The 21,569-nt window shown below is 46.3% G+C and overlaps 1 protein-coding gene across 5 annotated transcripts in view; it reads left to right on the top strand.

The window, feature by feature from the left end:
• The window catches only part of MINDY4 (MINDY lysine 48 deubiquitinase 4), a 117,600-nt gene that overhangs the window by 19,726 nt on the left and 76,305 nt on the right, over positions 1–21,569 (top strand). For all 5 annotated transcript variants that reach the window (XM_025291233.3, XM_044946691.2, XM_025291231.3 and 2 more), the window contains one exon: positions 696–1,123. In XM_025291233.3, the coding sequence (XP_025147018.3) occupies positions 696–1,123 (428 nt within the window). The remainder of the gene's footprint in view (positions 1–695; positions 1,124–21,569) is intronic.

Raw genomic sequence — 21,569 nt, 5'->3', positions numbered from 1 at the left:
GGATTCCAACAGAAAAGTTCACTTTTTAGAGGTTTTGGGGTTTAGAAATTACAGATAGCAGATTGTAGACAGATTAGATTATAGGAAGAGCAAGTGAGGAACAAAGAAGTTCAATGACTTGTCACAGGGGACATAGCTAGCAGGTGGCGATTCAGGAATTAGAACACGTCTGACCCTGGACAGAGAAGGCAATGGCACCCCACTCCAGTACTCTTGCCTGGAAAATCCCATGGATGGAGGAGCCTGGTAGGCTGCAGTCCATGGGGTCGCTGAGGGTTGGACACGACTGAGCAACTTCACTTTCATGCATTGGAGAAGGAAATGGCAGCCCACTCCAGTGTTCTTGCCTGGAGACTCCCAGGGACCGGGGAACCTGGTGGGCTGCCGTCTGTGAGGTCGCACAGAGTCGGACACAGACTGAAGTGACTTAGTAGTAGTAGTAGCTGACCCTGGAGCTCTCTGTAAGGGGTGTGGGAGGGGGCTGAGGCATGCTCCTGGGGTTTATGCTCGTGGGGTGCTGTGAAAGCATGAGAGAAGTGGGGGCCCCGAGAGTCTCCTCAGAGGGTAGGTAGAATTTTAAGAGAAGGATTTGAGGATGGAAAAGGTGGGAAGGGAACATCATAGTCTTGAATAGGTTATTTCCCACCTCCCCCCAAGGGGATCCTCACCTCTGCTTTTGTCCTTGTCCCTTTCAGGATTCCCTCCGCAAACGCTCGCTGAGGCAGTCCCCGGCCTTGAGCAGCGCTACCCAGCCTCACAAGGAAGGGAGCCCACAAGAGCCTGAGCTCTCTACTCACACCTCCACCTGTCCCACCCCTCTGGAGGGACCAGCTTCCAGCACCGCCTCCACCTCTAGGAGCCCTCGGGGCCCGCTCAGCGAGCTGACCTGGGAAAAGCGGGGAACCTCGCCTGGCAGCCCGCCTCACCTACCAGGCAAAGGGCTGCTCCCCAGGGGGAGTGGCAGGTGGAGAGACCTTTCCGAAGACCGTCCAGCCGTGGACAGTGGCTCAGAGGCCATCAGAACTGCCCCGAAGTTCTTCCTGTCCAATGGGAATGTCCTGAAGACGCAGGAGAGGCCGGAGAGAGCGTTCGAACAGCAGGGGAGCCAGCCCCCATCCCTCAGGTGAGCATGCTATGCCCAGGTGATGGTTTTTCAGAGAACAATCCAGTCCTGAGTGGCTCCTTGGGCTCTGAGTGCGGCTGGTGAAGTGGGGGAAGTGATGCTAGTCATTCCACCAGGGAGAAAATAGCCCAGAGCCCACACACTAGGAAGCTTTGGGGAGGTTTCTTTGGCTCTTCTTACTTCTTCTCAAGGGTCAGGCTGATATGGTACAAGAGAGGTGTGGAAGCCGGAGGTATGATGGTGAATCAGCTCCCACAAGGCTCCTTAGGGGGCAGTTTTTTAAAACCCTATCCTGAGTCCTTCTCTTTTATTCTTTCACAATGAACCTTGAGGATTCCTACACTGATTGATTTTTGAATGTTAAACCAACCTTACATTTCTGGAATAAAACACCCTTGGCTATCATATGTTAATTTTATATATTATTTGATTTAATTTATTAGTAATTTGTATAGGTTTTTTGTATATAAATTCATGAAGGAGACTGGCTGGCAAATTTTCTTTCTTGGAATAACAGCCTTGTCAGATTTTTTTATCTAGGGTACTCTAGAAGTAGTTCCTCTTTTTTTTTTTTAATAGTCTTGAATAGTTAGTATAAGATTGGTGTTATTTCTTCCTTAAATATTTGAGAGAATTTTCTGAGCATTGACTTAAAAGGTTTTAAATTATGAATTCAAATAAAAAATTTTTAATTAAAATTATCTTTTTTTTAAATGTTTTTAAAATAACATTTATTTCTTAAAAGTTAGCATGTGCATAATAGGAAACCAAAAAACACAAGAAGCAAAAAACAAAGTCATTCATAATCACAAGCAGTTTAGCATTTGTTTGTCTTTCTAGGTATCATTTGTGTATTTTCACAACTAAGCATCCGTTTTTATGTATAATTAAAATTTTCTATTTCATTTTGTGTCAGTTTTGGCAAGTTGTATTTTTCCAAGGAATTTAACCATTTAATTTATATTTTAACTTCATGTATATAAAATTGTAATTATAAGATCATGGCATCTGGTCCCATTGCTTCATGGGAAATAGTTGGGGAAACAGTGGAAACAGTGTCAGACTTTATTTTTTTTGGACTCCAAAATCACTGCAGATGGTGATTGCAGTCATGAAATTAAAAGACACTAACTCCTTGGAAGGAAAGTTATGACCAACCTAGATAGCGTATTCAAAAGCAGAGACATTACTTTGCCAACAAAGGTCCATCTAGTCAAGGCTATGGTTTTTCCAGTAGTCATGTATGGATGTGAGAGTTGGACTGTGAAGAAAGCTGAGCGCCGAAGAATTGATGCTTTTGAACTGTGGTGTTGGAGAAGACTCTTGAGAGTCCCTTGGACTGCAAGGAGATCCAACCAGTCCATTCTTTTTTTTTTTTTTTTTTTAAATTTTATTTTATTTTTAAACTTTACATAACTGTATTAGTTTTGCCAAATATCAAAATGAATCCGCCACAGGTATACATGTGTTCCCCATCCTGAACCCTCCTCCCTCCTCCCTCCCCATTCCATCCCTCTGGGTCGTCCCAGTGCACCAGCCCCAAGCATCCAGTATCGTGCATCGAACCTGGACTCAACCAGTCCATTCTAAAGGAGATCAGCCCTGGGATTTCTTTGGAAGGAATGATGCTAAAGCTGAAACTCCAGTAGTTTGGCCACCTCATGCGAAGAGTTGACTCATTGGAAAAGACTCTGATGCTGGGAGTGATTGGGGGCAAGAGGAGAAGGGGACGACAGAGGATGAGATGGCTGGATGGCATCACTGACTTGATGGACATGAGTTTGAGTGAACTCCGGGAGTTGGTGATGGACAGGGAGGCCTGGCGTGCTGCGATTCACGGGGTCATAAAGAGTCAGACACGACTGAGTGACTGAACTAAACTGAACTGAACTGATAATGTCTTCTTATTGTCTTCAATCTTCAAGATTGTCTCTGTTTCCATTCCTGATACTGGTAATTTGTGTTCTATTTCTCAGCTAGTTTTAGTAGGGGGTTGTGAATTATATGCTTTTTTTTCCAAAGAGGTAACTTTTGGCTTTGTAGGTTTCCGTTCAGTTCAGTTGCTCAGTCGTGTCTGACTCTTTGCGACCCCATGAACCGCAGCACGCCAGGCTTCCCTGTCCATCTTCAATTCCTGGAGTCCACCCAAACCCATGTCCATTGAGTTGGTGATGCCATCCAGCCATCTCATCCTCAGTGTTGTAGGTTTGGTTTCTAATTTATTGCTTTCCACTCTTTCATTCTGCTTTCTTTGAGTTTAGTTTGCTATTATTTTCTATTTTATTGATATGTATCTTGAATTATTGATTCTCAGCCACTTTTTCTTCTTTATCCCTTCTTCCTCCTCCTCTTCTTCTTTTTGGCATTTCTGATTTTAATTTTTAGGGAGTTTGTTGACTGCTATTCCAGAATTATTTTCAATATTTCTTACATATATTAACTGCTCCCATTGAGTGTTTTCTTAGTGCCTGACACTACACCGGACAGTTTTCATATATTATTATATAATTCTTAAACCAGCAAAAAGGTATTCCTCAATTTACAGATGAGTCCAAAGCCCATCATGCTTGTAAACACCATCTTATACCCTTTAGGTTGTTGTGTTTTGTTTGTATGTGTTGTATATGTTTTAAGAAAGTGCGTCTGTGCTCAGTCGTATCTGACTCTACAACCCCAGGGACTGTAGCCTGCCAGGCCTCTCTGTCCATGGAATTTTTCAGGCAAGAATACTGGAGCGGGTTGCCATTTCCTACTCCAGGGGATCTTTCTAATTCAGGGATCGAACCTGTGTCTTCTGAATCTCCTGCATTGGCGGGTGAATTCTTTACCATTGCATCACATAGGAAGCCCCTGTGTATGTTTTAAGCACTAGTAATTTACTTGCAGTGTTTTAAGCACTAGTAATTTCTGCAGGACTGGTATAAGATAGGCATCCTGGTTTGTAGTACTGCTGTTTTAATCATTTGCTGTGCATCTAATATGTGCCAGACACTGGTAGTACAAGGGAAGCTAAACCGATGTAGTCTATTAAGTTCCTTTGTGACCATGGATAAGCTGGGCCTACTTTGCTTAGACATTTTTTGGCTAGTTTATTTGATACATATACATATAGAATTATTATAACTTTCTGTTGGAGAGACTTCTATTATTATGAAATTTCTCTTCATTTCTAGTAATGCTTATTGCCTTAATGTCTATCTAGGTATAGCTACATCAGCTTTCCTTCAATCAGTGTTTTTATGGTATATCTTTTCCATATAGTCCATAAATATATATTTGTTCATATTTAAAGGTGCCAACTAAAAGCCTTTGGGGTTTACCAGGCTTTCCCCCTTTAAAAGCTAATTATTTAGACTGAACTAAAACAAAGCAGAACAAAAACAGGTGACCCATTTTTCCCACCTTCTACCCACCTCAGCCTTCTTCTTTTGTAATATCTTTTAAAGCTACAAATTTCCAAGTAATGCTTTGTCTGTATCCCACACGTTAATACATTATATAATCATATAATTTAGTTTAAATGTTTTCTCATTCCTGTTGTGATTTATTCTTTTGACCCATGGGTTATTTAGACATGTATTGACTAATTCAAAGCCTTTGGGCTATTTTTCTGGTTATCTTTTGTTGTTGATTTTTAGCTTATTTCTACATTGTTCATAATATATTCTCTATGATTTCAGTCCTTTTGATATTTGTTGAGATTTCTTTATGGCCTAGTGTATATTTAAAGTTTATCTCCTATGGGAAGCATGTATTTGGATTTTTAAATCTAGTCTGATACTTTTTTGCTTTAGTTGAAATAATTATTGCATTTGCATTTTCCTTTTGTTTGAAGAACTTAACTTTCTTTAGTATTTCTTTAACAGGTATGTTACATTTTTTTTTCAATTTTTGTTTAGTGATGTCTTTATTTTGCCTTAATTTTTGAAGGATATTTCAATGGGTATAGAATTCTAGATTGGTGGTTTGTTTTTTCAGGACTTTAAATATTTCATTCCATTATCTTACCTTTGTATTACTCTTTTGAAGGCAGTGTGTCTTGTTTTTTTACCTCTGGCTTATTTTCCCCCCCTCTTTTAAGATTTTCTCATTCTTTGATTTCAACAGAGTTACTATAATATGCCTCAGCATGGTTTTCTTTGATGATTCTGCTTGGGATATGTAGTGAAGTGAAGTGAAAGCTGCTCAGTTGTGTGTGACTCTTTGTGACTCTATGGACTACGCATTCCGTAGAATTCTCCAGGCCAGGATACTGGAGTGGGTTGCCATTCCCTTCTACAGGGGATCTCCCCATCCCAGGAATCGAACCCAGGTCTCCTTCACTGCAGGTGGGTTCTTTACCAGCTGAGCCACAATGGGATATGTAGAGCTTCCTGCAACTTGGGATTGATAGCTTTCATCAGTTTTGGAAATTACTATCTATTATCTTTTCAAATATTGCTGTTATCCCATTTTCTCTTTTCTCTCCTGGCCCTCCAGTTACACATAGATTAGATGGGAAAGAATGTTTTCCTATTATTTTCCATCTTTTTTTTCCTTCTCTCTCTACTTTAATCTAGATATTTTCTTTTGCTCTACCTTCTGGTTCATGTTTCTTCTCTTTTGCCATGCTATTAAATACATATAATAAATTCTTAATTTAATTATTTGTCCGTTTTATAATTTCTATTTCTTTTTAAAAAATAGCAGTCTTTTGTGAGATTCTCCATCTTTTATTTTCTTGAGCATATTATTCACAGTGATATTAAAGTCCTGTTTGGCCACTTCCATATCTGGATCACCTATAAGTTTATTGATACTGTCTGTTTTTCTTTCAGGTTTTGATCATTTTGTCCTGTTTCTTTGCATTGATGAACTGATTGAATTCCAGACATTGCATAGGAATAATTGTAGTGATTAATGTTGTCTGGTTAATGTTATCTTCCTCCAAGAGAATTTAACTTTCTTTTGGTAGATATTAATCTCTCATTAGTTTTAGATTTTGTAAAATAACTTCTGTCATTCTGTTATTTGTCCCTTAACTTTGTCCATTATCTTCTTTGTTGAACAGAAATTCTTAATTTTGACATAATTAAGAAATTTCTTATTTGGCCTATGATTTGCATTTTTCTTTATTAAGTTCATTCTTTAGATTTCGCTGGTATTCTCTTATGTTTTTCCATTAACTTTATAATTTTAGCTTTCACATTTAGGTATTTAATCTTGTGTATTTGTTAGGCTGAAAGACTCACTTTTATTTTTCTCCACGTATTCAATAGTAAGACAGTTTTCCTAGCATCACCGACTCTACAATTTGTTCTTTACCCCATAGATTTATGGAGCTGTCTTGATTCTTTTCTAAGTTCCCATAAAGATGTTGTTGTTGTTGCTAAGTTGTGTCCAACTCTTCTGTGACTCTGTGGACCATAGCCTGCCCAGCCCCTCTGTCCATGAGATTTCCTAGGCAAGAATACTGGAGTGGGTTGCCATTTCCTTCTCCACCCATGTAGACATGGATCTGTCTTTGATCTCTCTGAGTTTCATTTTTTTTTTTTTTTTAAATAAAAAAAACCACATGACCATAGCTTTTAGTTCTATGGCATTGTAGTTATAGCCTATTATCTTAGTAGGGTAAGTTCCCTACTTCTCCTTTCTTTTAGGATTGACAATACAGATCTTTATTCTCTGTTCACCCAACATGTCTAGCTTCTTTCTTCATGAGGAAGAACTGGGTCATCCCTTTGCTGTAAAGGTCCTGCTCTCAACCCATCTCATGACTGTCTCTTTCTTGTCAATCAGATGTTCTGTACTCACAGTGGTTTTCTTTGACTAACTTCACCTCCACCCCATCACCTCTAGCCTATTTTATTGTTATTACAGCATCTGGCATTGCCTGAAATGGACTCTGGAGTCTGATGACCTGGACTGGCAAACCACCTCTGCCCTTTGTAATAACTGTGGCCTTTGACCAGTTATCGGACCTTTGAAAGATAGTATGAACTTTGTCTTATAGGAAGAGGGAGGTGGCAGGTCAGCATGCTGCCACTGCCCCTCCCTCAGCACCAGGTGGAGCACAACTGCTGCTGCTACTGCTAAGTCGCTTCAGTCGTGTCCGACTCTGTGCGACCCCACAGACAGCAGCCCACCAGGCTCCCCCGTCCCTGGGATTCTCCAGGCAAGAACACTGGAGTGGGTTGCCATTTCCTTCTCCAATGCAGGAAAGTGAAAAGTGAAAGTGAAGTCGCTCAGTCGTGTCCGACCCTCAGCGACCCCATGGACTGCAGCCCACCAGGCTCCTCCGTCCATGGGATTTTCCAGGCAAGAGTACTGGAGTGGGGTGCCATTGCCTTCTCCGGAAGCACAACTAGGAGTGTTGAACATGTGATGTGATCACAGTGTTGATCTTTATATCAGTAAACATTTTGGGAGCTTTCTTGTTTACCTTCTACTTCCTGTATGTTGAGCACCATGCTAAACACATGCGTATATTATCTCATTTGCTCTTTAGGATAATCCATTGAGGTGGATATTATTAGTTTTTTTCTGGTGGAGAGGGGAGTTTGTCATTAAATAGTATTCTCCTGAGTTTGGAACAAATTGCCCAATAAAACAAAGGGTATTAACTAGATTGGGGTAAAATGCATATCATCTCTGAGATTGATAATGGAAAGATAGAAGACACAGCAGACTACGAGTCCTGGTGTGCCCAGCGTGGGACAGACTTCCTCACCTCATCTCAGGCCCAGGCCACATGGTGGGAGGGGCGGCCCTGGAAGAGCAGCTCCCTCCCAGAGGAGACAGGGTGCAGCTGATGCTCCTCTTTCCTTTCTTTCCCCAATTAGCCAATCAGACAAGACACACCTCCTTCCTCAGGATGGAGTGAATAGAAAGGAGGAGAGGAAAGGTCCATGGGGTAGACCAGTAGAACTTCCTCCAAACACCAAGGACACTCTGGGAGCTGAGAACAAGCATCTTCCCTCCCCAGCAATTATTATTCCATTTTCGGTGAGAAAGCCGAGGCACAGAGGATTAAAGGAGCCTGTCAAGTTTCTGGGGAGATGCAAATCACCTCCGTTAGGCGGCTTTGTGCTCTTGGCAGCTACACTGCTCAAAGCTGTAGCACACTTGGTTTGAAACCAGGGCCAAAGTAATCCCACTTGATAAATCCCAGGGGACACCGTCTCCTGTCCTTCCCAACCCCTCTCCAGCAGTTTTGTCTGCCCATCACTTGTTTTTTTTTATTCAATTCAGTAAACATAGGTCTAAGTTCTAGTTTGTATAAGATCCTGTGAACTCTTCAGGTAGAGAGTTGTATGCATATGTAGTTCTTGTAAAACTGACAAGGGGCAGTGAGAGGACAGCAGACCTGGCTCATAGGCATGGCACATGCTCCATCACTGAGGCCTAATGAAGCTGGAGGGAAGGTGGCTACTGGGGGCCTTTGCTGGGCCTTGCAACATCAGGTTCAGGGATGGCCATGGATGTTATACCTGGGGGCGGGGGAGTGAGCATGTGTCCTGGGAGAGGGGACAGGTGGAGGACAGGACCTGCTGAGATGTCAGGGAACATGCATATCTGTGCAGTCAGGCCCCTTCTGACCCTGGTTCCTGAGATCTGACTCAGTTGCTGAAGGAACTATTTTCTGCTTTGATTTTGTTTCTTTCTGGTGTTCTTTGACTTTAGAAGATACTTTAAAAATGTTTAAATTGTTTGGGCTCTCACAGTGGGGGTTGTGGCTGTTTGAGGCCACCTGTCATTTGTTGCTGGCTTATCAGGACTGCCTTGGTGTGTTTCTCTCACCATCAGTCAGATCTGCTGGGACTCTGGCCCCGACCGAGGTGATCCGGTAACCCTTGCCTCACTCTGCCTCTTCTACACGTTTGCATGTCTTGCTATCACCTACACGCCTGGCCCAGAGTAGGCCATCTATAAACCTCACGTGCAGTACTAAGAACATATCTTCCAATTCTTTATTTACAAGTCCCAGAGCTCACTGTTTGAAGCCTGCAGTTCCCCAAGTGGCACTTGGGGAAGGTTGATAGTCTGGTTGGGAACAGCCTCACTCGTGGTGCTCACAGCACTCTCTCAGGGTACGGTGGCCGGTCATTTGTCTGAGTCTGTCAGAGTGAACCCCTGGGCCTTCTCATGGCCACTTGTACCATGCTATGGTTGATTTTCTGCATATTAGTTCAAAGCACAACATGCTGGATGTTTGAAAATAGGAATTGTCTTCCACTTATGTTTTCCAGATGTGTGTGGGCTGTGGAAGCTGCAGCCATGTACTTTTTGCCCAGTCTCCTTTGGAACCATGGGTGTAATCAGGGTCAGGAAGTTAAAAAGCACTGTTGGCCTCCCTTGGGAGTTCAACCCATGGCAGTGGCCGCAGCAGCAGTATCTAGGTTCTGAAAGATAGAGATCAGAATCGAGTCTCATTGGGCTAAAGTCAAGGTGATGGCAGGGCTGTGTTCTTTCTGGAGCCTCTAGGGGAAAAGAGGGTGACAGAGATTGGATGGCATGACTGCCTCAATGGACATGAGTTTGAGCAAACTCTAGGAGATAGTGAAGGAACAGGGAAGCCAGGCGTGCTATAGTCCATGGGGTTGCAAAGAGTGGACTCGATTGAGTGATTGAACAACAGGCGAGAATCTGTTTCCTTGTCTTTTCCAGATTCAGAAGGTCACCCACCTCCCTTGCTCTGTGGCCCATTTCTCCATCTTCCCAGCCATCAGTGTTGGCTGCGTCCTTCTCAGGCTCTCATTTCTCTGGTTCTCCCTTTTCTGCCTCCTCCTTCCCCTTTAAAGGATCCCTCTGGTTCCATTGGGTTCCATCAGGAATATCCAGAATAGTCTGATCTCAAGATCAGCGGACCAGCAACCTTATCTCCATCTGGAACCTAATTCCCTTGCCACGTAACCCAACATTTCACAGGTTCCAGAACTTAAGGAATGAGCATTATTAGGGGTGGGGCAACTGTTTTTTCTTGCAGTGTTTAAAATCTTTTTTGGTCTCCTTATGATTTTTAAAGTGCTTACTTTTAATCTCTCAGGTATCCCTTTCTACCACTCCCAGAAGAAATTGTGTTGTTTTCACCTTTTCCAGGCATTCTCCCCTGTTTGACTATCTTGATGTCTCTCTCTTTTTCTTGTGGGTCACCTGTGGGAAGGGAACCAGGAAAGCCCGGTCAGACCCTGGGAGCTCCGGGATTAGGCATGGAGAAGATGTCTGGCTCTGGGGCTGCTGGGGTGTGTCCAGTGAACTCAGGGCAGTTGTGAATTTCCTGAACACTGATGGATGTCACCTTGGGGACGGTGAATGTTTTCCCAGAAGACAAGCTTAAAGAATGATGGGAATCCATGAAATTCAAGTTTAATTTCATTGGATTTTTTTTTTAAAAAAAGATATTTTCAATTGGGTGTTTTAAAAGCAGAGCGGAATAGACGCTGCTTTAGGATCTGTCTCAATTCTTAACCTTATAGTTTGCCAGGGGTAGAAAGGTCCTTAGGATCCTAGCCCTTCATCTGGCAGTTGGGGAGCAGGGCTCAGGGAGCAGAGGGGAGATGACTCACCTGAGCTCTTGCAAGGGTCCTACAGTCCTTCTATAAGCTCTACTCTCACTGGCTATGTTTAGAGCTTTTGCTCAAAATATGTATGACCCTTCCTGTTCTCAGTGTAAGCCTCCAACACAGTTGTCTCCAGTCAACACATGACATTCCTATTCCTCAGGCAGTGATTCCCTTGGTTTCAGAGAGACTTGACTTTAGACCCTAGTTCATGGAGTTAGTCCTCAAAAAATCCACATCAATTCACAGAAATATTCATTTATTCAGTTAACTTATTAATAACTCTTTAATGAATGCCACAGTGTGTTATAGCCAGCTTGTCCTGGCTCACAGAGCCCATTGTTGCCATGTCTGATGTCAAGCTAGTAGCTTGAACTTGGTCATGGTAGGAGTAGTTAAACCATGTTTGGCTATGTGTGCATGCTTAGTCATGTCTGACTCTTTGTGATCCCATGGACTGTAGCCCACCAGGCTCCTCTGTCCATGGAATTTTCCCAGGCAAGAATGCTGGAGTGGGTTGCCATTTTCTTACTCCAGGGGATATTCCTGACCCAGGGATTGAACCTGTGTCTCCTGTGTCTCCTGCATTGGCACGCAGATTCTTTACCATTGCACCACCTGAGAAGCCCCAGAAAATTGGCAAATGCTGCAAATTTGCATCCCCCTCACTGGAGAGCTGATTAACTTCTGCCAGCACTCCTCCTGTGATAGGCTCCTGTGTGCCAGACACAGTTCTATCCACTGGTGATTCCATGTGGATGAAACAGACTAAGTCTCTGCTCTCATGGAGTGTATACTTCTGGTGGGGAGAGGCAGCCAGCATATCCACCCAACAGGTAAATATACAATGTACATGTGTGCTGCAAGGAAAAGTATTAATAAATCAAGGAAGTGTGATGGAGAGCCCTGGCTTTGGGGCTGCTATTTTACAAGGGGGTAGCTGGGGAAACCTTTTTTGAAAAGATGCATGAGAGGAGACCAGAAGGAAGACAGGGAACCAACTTTTGATCCCTGAAAGCAAATGTAAAGAGAGAGCAGCCATGCATAGGTCCTAGGGTTGCTTGTTCAGGCTGAGCAGAAGAGGCAGAGAGGAGGAGAGGGAGGGGGTGAGGGAGCAGGGGGATCTGGAGGCCTCTGAAGGTGCTGGCTTTACCTCTAGGTGATGGCGGAGCCTTTGGAGGTTAGAAAGATAAAGGCAGGGCATGTGGTGACTTGTGTTAAGTAGGATCCCTCTGGTTGCCGGTTGGAGTTGAGAATAGATTCAGGAGACAAGGCTGAAAACAGGCAGGGGCGATGCAACCGTCTTCAGGAGAGCTGATGGTGGCTTGAATCGGGTAGTGGCGGTGAAGGTGATGAGACATGAGCTAGAGGAAACACACACATACACACGGATCTTCTGCTTTTTGAATTTAGTTTTATTCCAGTTCAGTTTTACTAAAGACTTATATTAGTTAAGCAAAATAAATCCAAAGAGGATTTTCACTTTTAAGGAAAAGACAAAAAGTGAAAATAGTGATCAGCGCTTTGCACTGAGTCGTTGCAAAGGCAGCTTTCCCCGGGAACAGCCGCCAGAGCGGCACTACCAAGCCCCTTCCCCCGGAACCGCCCTCAGCTCTGTGCCCGTGAGCCTCTGGGCTTGATCTCAGTTTGTTCTGTGCCCCTGTTAACAAGATGTGCCCTAAGGTCATTGCTTCTTGGCTTTGCCCCACTGCAGCCTAGGAAAGCTTTCATGGGAAGGCTTTACTTTTGAGTGGAAGGGGAACCTGTAAGTGGTTGAGTCAACAGGATTTGCCCATGGATTAGATGTGTGCATTAGAGAAAAAGAGAGGCAAGGATGACGCCAAAGTTTTTGGCTGAACAACCGGGAGATGGGGTTGCTGTTCCCTGAAATGAGGAAGACGGCGGAAGGAGCAGGGTTAGGTCATGGACGTTGGGGCACAGTCCATTGCCCACCTGTCGGGATATATTTTATCAAGCCAATTGTGTTTCTTTGTTAGCTGGCCTCCCTGTGGCCTGTGAGTCAGGGACCTTGTGTCTGGAATCTGCAGATGTGAGCAGTCAGCTGTCCTGTGGTTCTCATTTCAGGCCCTGTTGATGCTGTTGTGATGCAACTGTGCATCAATTCTCTTCTCTTCTGGCCTCGGGGTCTAAGTGAAGCCGTGAAGAGGTTGTTTCTCACACCAGGACTGTTACTAGAGCCCATGTAATAGGATTGCTCACGGCTCTTCTCTGAGGACAGTAAAAGCAGTTGTCTTGCCTTTAAATTGAGCGCTTATTTTTCCTGTGTTTGCAGGTAGACTGTCTGCTTTGGTCAGATCTCCAGCCCTTTCTGGGCCTCTGTGCTCCTGTCTGTAAGGGAAGGGATTGGATGGACTTCTCTTTAGGGTTGTCTCCATCTCTGAGGACTTCCCTGGTGGCTCAGTGGTAAAGAATCTGCTTGCCAATGCAGGAGACATGGGTTTGATCCCTGGGTTGGGAAGATCACCTGGAAAAGGAACTGGCAACCCACTCCAGTATTCTTGGACAGAGGAGCCTGGTGGGCTCTCCGTCCTGGGGTTGCAAAGAATCAGACACAACTTAGGGACAACAACAACCACCACAGTCTCTGACAGCCCCTCATCCTCCATTTACACATGGCCTTGGATGTGTCCAGATCAAACTTTCACTTTATCTGAGATCCAGCAATCAGTCTTTTTGGCTGACCCCTGATGTTCATCTTGTGTAGAGAATGAGCATTCAAACTGGGTTCCTGTGCCATGGGAGTTCCTCCTGGACTGTGGGCTCCTCTGAGCTCTTGTAGTAAAATGATAGAGGCAGGGCTCAGCAACCCAGATTCTCCTCCAGCCCTGAGCACAGGGGTCTGTTGCTGGAGGCATGATGATCTCCTGTTCCAGCTGCAGGGTTTTGACTGGGAGGCAGGCTGAGTGCTACATGGCTTAATCCTGACACCTCTGGCCCCTTTGCCTGTTACTTGTTGAATGATTTCTATCTTAGGTCAAAGTCCCAAGAACAGCTATTCTCAGACTCTGCTCCCTGGACCAGGAGCACGTGCATCGCCTGGGAACGTGTTAGGAACACAGCTTGCCTGACCTGCGGAATTGGAACTTTGGGGGTGACACCCGGCAGCGTATTTTAACAAGCCCTCCAGGTGATGGGCTGCAGGCTGAGTTTGGAGAAGCAGTGTCTTGGAAGCTCAGCCTGAGATGGAGGGTCAGGCACATGTAATCTGTCGGGGGTGTGCTCTCAGGAGAAAGGCAGTGAGGGACACATGCAAGGGCAGGGGAGGATGTGGGGGCCGGGCAGGCTCCTCCCGCAGGGAGATGAGAGTATGGACTGACCCAGAGCTGCTTCCACCTTTAAGCCAGGAGAGGGCCTATTTTTCTTGTGTCAGCCATTGGCTCTGGGGGGCCCATACTGGGGGGCAGTGTGCCGCCTCCTGGCTGACTTTTATGAAGGATAGGTCTCTGGTAATGGGTGCAGCTGTGAGCCGTTAGCAGCCAACGCAGACGGCAGCTGGGATGGGGGTGACCAGGCAAGGGACTCCTTGCATCTTCCACGTCAGTCCTCATGATTCCTTCTACACTCCCCCAGCTCCCAGTGGATAATGGAAATAGACATTTCCAAAGCTTGCTCATGGCTCTCACCTCTGGTGCATAGGATGCCCTGGTGAGGCAGGCCAAACAGGGATCATTTACAGGTGAGGAGACAGACCCCAGAGGGGCAGGCTGGAGTGAAATCTGATATAGGCCTGCAGACAGCCCCTCCCATTGAGACCCCTCAGCTCTCATTGTGAGAGTACCATGACCCATCACTGGCATCATAGCTGAACAATGCTCTGCTGTCTCAGACAGGAGGTGGCTTTGAGCTTTCTTGATGTCCAGATCTGGCACTGGGGATGTGAAAGGATGAGATGGCTCCCTGCTCTGAAGCTCATGCTCTATGTAATCGGGTGCTAAACTGTGGTCCTCGCAGAAGAGTGGAAGATCCAGGAGCAGATGGGGGCTCTGTTGACAGGGCAGGGCAGCCTTGGGCTTGAAGAGGCTGCATTTAATGCAAAAACCTCATGGTGAGCTAGTAACTCTGGGTGAGGAATAGCTGTGATTAGCCTGCCTTGTTCTGCATGGGTCTCTGCAGCCTGGGCACAGCCACTGCCCGACCACAGCATCAGCGTCCCCGTCTCTGTCAAAGCCAGTAGTCAGTTCCAGGGATTCAACGACCGACATTGGGTGTGCCCCGTCCAATTTTTGGGTTTTGCAGGAGAATGGACAGTAGGTGGCAGCAGACCCGCATCAGTCTTCAGGACCCCCAGAGACTTTGGGTGGCCCTGTTGTGTTACCCTCCTCAGGCCCCTACCGACGAGGATGACAGCGCGCTTGGGTGGGAGACAGATGAATGCGATCCAGTCCCTCCGATTCTCACCCTGCCCGGCCTCCAGATCAGGCCTGAGCCCAGGCCTGTTTGCGTCGTGAGAGGGAGCAAATGTTTCCATCTGGGGCCTGGCAGAGGCTGAGCAGAGGATGTGGCATTTGCGGTTTATTGACTGTTCCCTCTATCCGAGCATCCCGAGTCTGACAACATCTGTACTGCCTGGGACGAGGATGGAGAGAATCCCATTTTCATTTGTCTCTGCACATTATTTGGACTTTATGTGGGACTAAGGTTTGAAATTAGCTGACTCTTGAAACATACAACACACACAGTTGCTTTCCTGTGGGCCAGAAGCCCCGCGTAGACAGGCGGCCTGCCTGGGGCTCCTGTGTTGTGCAGCTTCCCCTACATGCTGACCCTCAGAGACCAGTCTTCTGGGGTGGCACGGCTGCCCTTCACACCGCCATTGGTCCCTGTGCCCAGCTGATTGTCCTTCCCACTTCTTGCCCACATTCACACTACATGTGCATCCCCCATCCACAGTGGAATGCTACTTCTGTCTCCTCCGAATGCTGGCCTCTCCCTAGTATTGCCCAGGAGAGTAAACATGAGAACCGACTCCAGCACACATTAGGGGCCACTTGGAGCCCTCCATGAGTGGGATTGACGCTCTCTCCCCTGTGTGGTAATTAAAGCTGCCACATACCTTCAGTTCTGGGGTTTCTGAGTTTCTTTGATCCAAAGCATCCCCCAGGGCAAAGAGACTTCTCCTGACTCAAATTTCCTTTGAGATCAAGATAGTGTGGCTAAAGAGGGAAGAGAGGTTCCACCCCCATCCTTGGAAGGAGGAATGGTCTCATTTTGTCCATCTCTGGACATCAGAATGGCAGCTCTGAGAGCCTCCCCTGCCCACGCCCGAGCCTTGCCAGCTCTGCTCCAGGCCCAGGTCCATGGCACATAGATGGAAAGATATTCCATGCAGGGAAAGCTGCTGCTGCTAGATGGAAAGAGGCCATTAATGCTCAGGGATAATTTGAGGGAGATGAGTGTCAGCAGAGGAGGTGTATGGAAACTCTTTGTTTCCTGGATGCTTTTCCTTCCTCATTCCAAGTTGCTTATCAGCTGGGCTATGAGCTAGCTTCCAGAAGACCCTGGCTACCAGACCAGAGAGAGGTCCATATAGAGATCAGCAACAGAGTCAGGATGAGAGTGAAACAAGAGAGGTGTCTGAGGTGCGAAATTTAAGGAGGCACCTACTCTTAAGGTATTTCACCTGTGGTGTAGTCACCTCCATCGACTTGAGACTGAGTGCCTCCTTAAATTTTGCATGCTAGGTACCTAATTCCAGCCTGTCCCATGGTGTGGCTGCTTCTCTTCTGCTCCTTAGTATCACGGATAATCCTCGATAGAGCACAATGATTGATCACTCAGTTTTAATTCCATGAACTCTTTGAGGGTTGGAGTGGGCTGTATTTCTTTGTTGTCATTGTTTTCCTAGCTATATCCCTGGGCCTGGAAATCTATACTGAGCAAAAGAGAGCGTGTGCATCATAAGGAGAACGGAAGGGAAAATCATGCTGATATTTTTGGGACAGTGTCGTGAAACTTAAACTGATCATCTTTAATAGAATTGGAACAATCCAAACTTTATCTTCAAGTTCGCTTGGTGGCTTTCATTCACTCCTTTATTTCTTATTCATATATTCATGTAACTAACCATCCATCCAACCAACCAACCAACCAACCAACTATCCAGCTCACCAACACATCAACCCACCAACCTACCAGCACAGCCCATCACAACTGTGATGTCCCGTATGGAAGTCATCTTGAATGTTGCCTTCTTTAGGAAGCTTTTCTGATCTCTTCCCTTCTCCTATACCTGGACGTGAGCCCCTTCTCATACCTTTCACAGCACATGTCACACTGGAGAGAGCTGACAGGCTCCATGTTTCTCCTGCTGGGTTGTCAGCCATCTGAATATGGAGGTGAGTTGTCTGTGCCTCCCTCAATTTTGTTCAGAATTGTTCCAAATGTATCGGATGGAGCTAAATGATAGGCTTTGCCTTGGGGAGAGGGGGAAGTGAATGTGAGATCTTCCCTTCACTCAAGGGACACATAGGAGAGTGGGACTAGTGATTTAGCAAGCAGGGAGGTCACCTAAAAATAGGAGGTAGCATCTGTCCCAGAGCTGGATGAATGATGCCCCTTAAGGTGCCATAGGATCTTAGAGCAGGGGGCTGTCCTGGGCCAGGCCTTGGAGGCAGAGCAGGGCTGGGATAGACCAGTTGGGGGCCAGCCAAGGGCCTCACTACTGTGCCTGACATACTCATCTCTTTTCCGTACCTTCCTCCAAGCCTGAGATTTTAGGGGGAAAAGTTTGCTCATGTCCTTGGGATCTCATTCCCAAAGACTAAAGTGGCTCCCTGGATCTTCCTCAGCCCCTCCTTTTTTTCCCCCGGGGCCTGCATTGGGTTCTACTGTATTCACGGTATTTTTAGATGATGTGCATGTATGGTGGCTCATGGAGAAAGAGCCTAAACTTGGAACTTTCCAAAGGATTGGGAAAGGGAATTGATTTAGGACAAAAATGGGCATCCTTGTTCCCACCCTGAGTATAACTCTGATAGGGTTGGCTGGTACCTGGGGGCCTGGGGAAAAGAGCTGAAGTCTTTCCCCTGCCAAAGTCCATCCGTCCTGCTGGAGGGGACCTTCCGTCGTGAGCCCTCAGCTGCTTTTCCTAAATGGTGGCCGTGATTCACCTGGGCTGCTGCCTCCACCTTGAAAAGATGGCCTCTGAAGCTGAATTCTATCGGGGGCATTCGAGGCAGAGTTCTTCAAATCACAGAGATGACCCGCCGGGGTGGTTTCCTGTATAGCTGGATTCCGTGTGTGTGCCTCATTCCAGAAAGTTCTATTTTGTTTTCTCTGCTCATTCCACAAGAAGTTACTAAAGCCATGGGATTCCTTCCATTTCCTGTTTAGGCCAGTTTCGTGGCCATGGGTCCCTCAGAAGTAGGGCCGCTTCCCGATAGAGGAAACAGTCCTTGATCTCTGTCAAAATACCTGTTATTTAATTTTATTCAGTTCAACAAAGTGTTTATGGAGCACCTCTTGCTTGTTCAAATAGTGTTGGGGAGAGAGATGCTGAAGATGTGGTTCTTGCTCTAAAGAGACCGAGACATCCAAACACATAACTGTTCCACAGAATTGAAAAAAAAAGAAAGAATGTGAGAAGGGTCTGGAGCTGGAGTGTGGATTGTTTCAGGGATAATTAAGCTGTTGATATCTATCGAATACTCATTCTGTTGTAAGATTGTAAGAGCGTTCGATGTATTACCGCATTTAATTCTGACAGTACTAGGAAGGTTATCAGTCCCATTTTACAGGTGGGAATACTGAGGCACAGAATGGCTAACCAGCCTGAGTACTTGCAGGCAGCCTGGCTTTAGGCACCTCAGTCAACCTCTATCCTGAGGCTGCTGTCTGAGGAAGGGCTGACGGGGAGCCGACCTGGGCAAGGACTAAGAGGGTTGGTCTGGCAATTCAGGGAGTGGATGCATGCCAAGCTGAGAGGCCAGTGTGAGCGAGTGTGAAGAGGTGGGCGAGGTGGTATAGCTGGAGCCCAGGGCATGTGTGGGGACCAGGATGAGAGGAGACTGAAAGACTGGATGGTGCTTGAGAGCCAAGCTAAAGAGCAGTAGAGAGAAACAGAAAGTCCTCTGGCATTTTTAGTTAGGTGGTGGTGGTTTTGTCTTTTTTTTAACTAGTTAGAGCTATACTTCAGGAAGATTAGCCTGGGGGTGCTGCAGGACTGAGAAGGGTGACCGGGACCAGGAGCCTGATATAGAAGGTGTGGTGGGCATTGACCCAACTGTGCAGAGGGGCAAGGAGCAGGGGATCTGGGAGGAGAGTCCTTGGGACTTGGCGTGCAGGGAGGTTGTAGGCCTGGAGGGCCCGGGAGGCCGGGCATGCAGACGGCAGGGAGAGGGGACTCGACGGGGGAGCACTGGGTCAGGAAGCGAAGGAGGAGGCTGTTTCTGGAGGTGTCCAGTGGGGCTGTTGTTTCCACAGTCAGGAATGAGGCAGAAACACAGTTCTGAGAGGTTGAGAGAAGGGTGTCTGGGACGGGCTGAGAGCTGAAGTCCTTGGAGGGGGTGGTCATGTCCAAGGGTCTAGGATAAAGGTGCCAGGGTCAGAGCCATGCAGTGGGAGAGGCACGTGTTTGGTGTGGTAAGGAAGAGGAGGGGTTGGAGTGGAAAAGGACTCCCGAGGTGAGGGAGGAGAGGGTCTGCAGGAAGCAGGAGGTGTGGGCAGCTTCGAGCCCTTGGCTGGGAATTTGGGAAGGTCACTGGGACTGGTGATGGAGTGGCTTTGGAGAGAGCACTTTCAGTAGGGACTGGGGACAGGATGTCTCCTGCAGCGGGGTGAGGACACACAGGGGAACACGGGGCTTTTTCAAAGAAGTTAGAGGGGATGGGAAGGTAGGGACAGGATGGCCGTTCAAAAAGGGAGAGGGTTAGGGAGCAGAGTCTTTGTCTCCAGGACGGGAGAGATGTGAGCACATCTGTAAGCCAAGGGCTGGGTGCCAGCGGCAGAGGGGAGAGGCTGAGGTTCACAGAGACCCCAAAGAGGCAGGAAGCGCGTGCTGGGGCAGGCTGGGAGTGGGCAGCGGCCACAAGAGTCAGATTAATTTTCTGCCACGCTCCACGATGATAATTGATGTCCATAATGACGGGCCCGGGGCATTACAAGTTCCCAGAGTACCTTTGAAATCCTCAGTGAAAGAGCCAATTCTGCTCAGCAGTTTTTGGGTTCTTTGAAATGCATCCCAATTAAGCAAAGCTTTGTTAAGTTACTGAGGACTGCTGTTTGGGAAACATAGCATTTTATTGTATTCTGAGACTGTGCAATGGGGCTCTGAATCTATAATATATTTGGCAACTCAACATGGTAGATTGAAAGGGCCCAAGATTTAGAACTGGACAGATCTACCTCTTACTAACAGGGTGACCTCGGGCACAGTGTGTGTGTGTGTGTGTGTGTGTGTTTAAAAAAAATCGTTACAACTTCATTTCTTCATCTAAAAAATGGGACGAGGTACCTACTTTTATGTTTATGTTATTTTTATATTGTGAAGAGTCAGTGAAATAATGTATGTAAAATGTTGGGCTTACAATAATTAATAAATACCTATGTTCTTGCCTACTGTTTAGTTACCCCAAATGCCCTGTGTCTCAAATGGATGGACACATTCCTGAATAAATGGGCATTTTGTAAGAAAGGGATGGGAAGTGAGAAATTAGAGGCAGATTATGCACGATGGTGATGGTCAAAGAGGAATGTTCAGCCCTGTTGTGTGGGTTGCAGTAGAGGATGCTGAGGCTCAGAGTGTGGGCTGGGGTCCCAGACCTGGGCTTAGGGCAGTCCCTGCTCTGTAGGGGGTGGCCACCCCATGCACTGAGGGCCCAGGGGAGGTGCGTATACACCATTCTGTTTTCCAGAAGCTCTTCCGAGGCCAGACCTGGACAGTGGGCTGGGACAGTGAACTGCCCTTGCTTGGCCCACACAGCTGTGGTCCCTGCTCTCAAGGCTGCTGCTCAGGGCCCTAGGCTTCATTAGATTCTGTAAGGGAGTGAACAGTAACGGGAAGTCCATGATGGAGGTTGGCGCTCCTATAAGTGATGACAATGTTTCCTTTGGTCCCAGTTCACTTTGTTTGGCCTTCTCCCTTCTTATTTTGAATAAGGAGGAAAAATGGAGCAAACTCAAAAAGTCACTGATGGAAACCAAACCAAAAAGGACTCTGATGCTGGGAAAGATTGAGGGCGGGAGGAGAAGGGGGCCACAGAGGATGAGATGGTTGGATAGCATCACTGACTTGATGGACATGAGTTTGAGCAACTCCAGGAGATAGGGAAGGACAGGGAAGCCTGGCATGCTGCAGTCCATGGGGTTGCAAAGAGTCAGATATGACTTAGCAACAGCTCATCTGAGGACTGGAGGCTCTTTTGCAAGGCGGCCTCATTTTTTTACTCACCTCCTCATGGAGCAATGACACATTGAGTGTTCCTGTTCCAGAAGCTACTATGCAGAGGGCAGATGAACTTATAAGGACATTTCAACAAGTGTCTAGGAACCAGTGCCAGAAGCTGCCAAGGAAATCCATCCACACCACTCTACAACCCAGAGCCTCACCTCCCACAGTGTATTAAAAGAAGAAAAGAGAAGTTGAAAGTATCCATGGTAGACAAAACCCCAAAACAGATCTGGCCTATTAAAGACGTCATGACTAATTTATGATTCTTTTTAAAGAAAATAACTCCAAAAGGATAGACTTATCAGATGCAGGAATCTGGGAGAGCTTAAACAAAGATCCGGGTTTTAAAAAGTGTTGTCATACAAATAAACCCCATGTGGATTTTGCAGACTGTTCTTGTTCTTACAAATTAAGGCTATAGTAACATCTGCAACTTGCTTTCAGATAGTCCAGCAAAAAAAAAAAAAAAAAAAAAAGTGTGTGTGTTTGGAGAGAGAGG

This window comes from Bubalus bubalis, chromosome 8, assembly GCF_019923935.1.
Source record: "Bubalus bubalis isolate 160015118507 breed Murrah chromosome 8, NDDB_SH_1, whole genome shotgun sequence".
Taxonomy (NCBI): domain Eukaryota; kingdom Metazoa; phylum Chordata; class Mammalia; order Artiodactyla; family Bovidae; genus Bubalus; species Bubalus bubalis.
The sequence above is the reverse complement of the archived record's forward strand: the minus strand, read 5'-3'. Positions and strand labels throughout refer to the sequence as shown.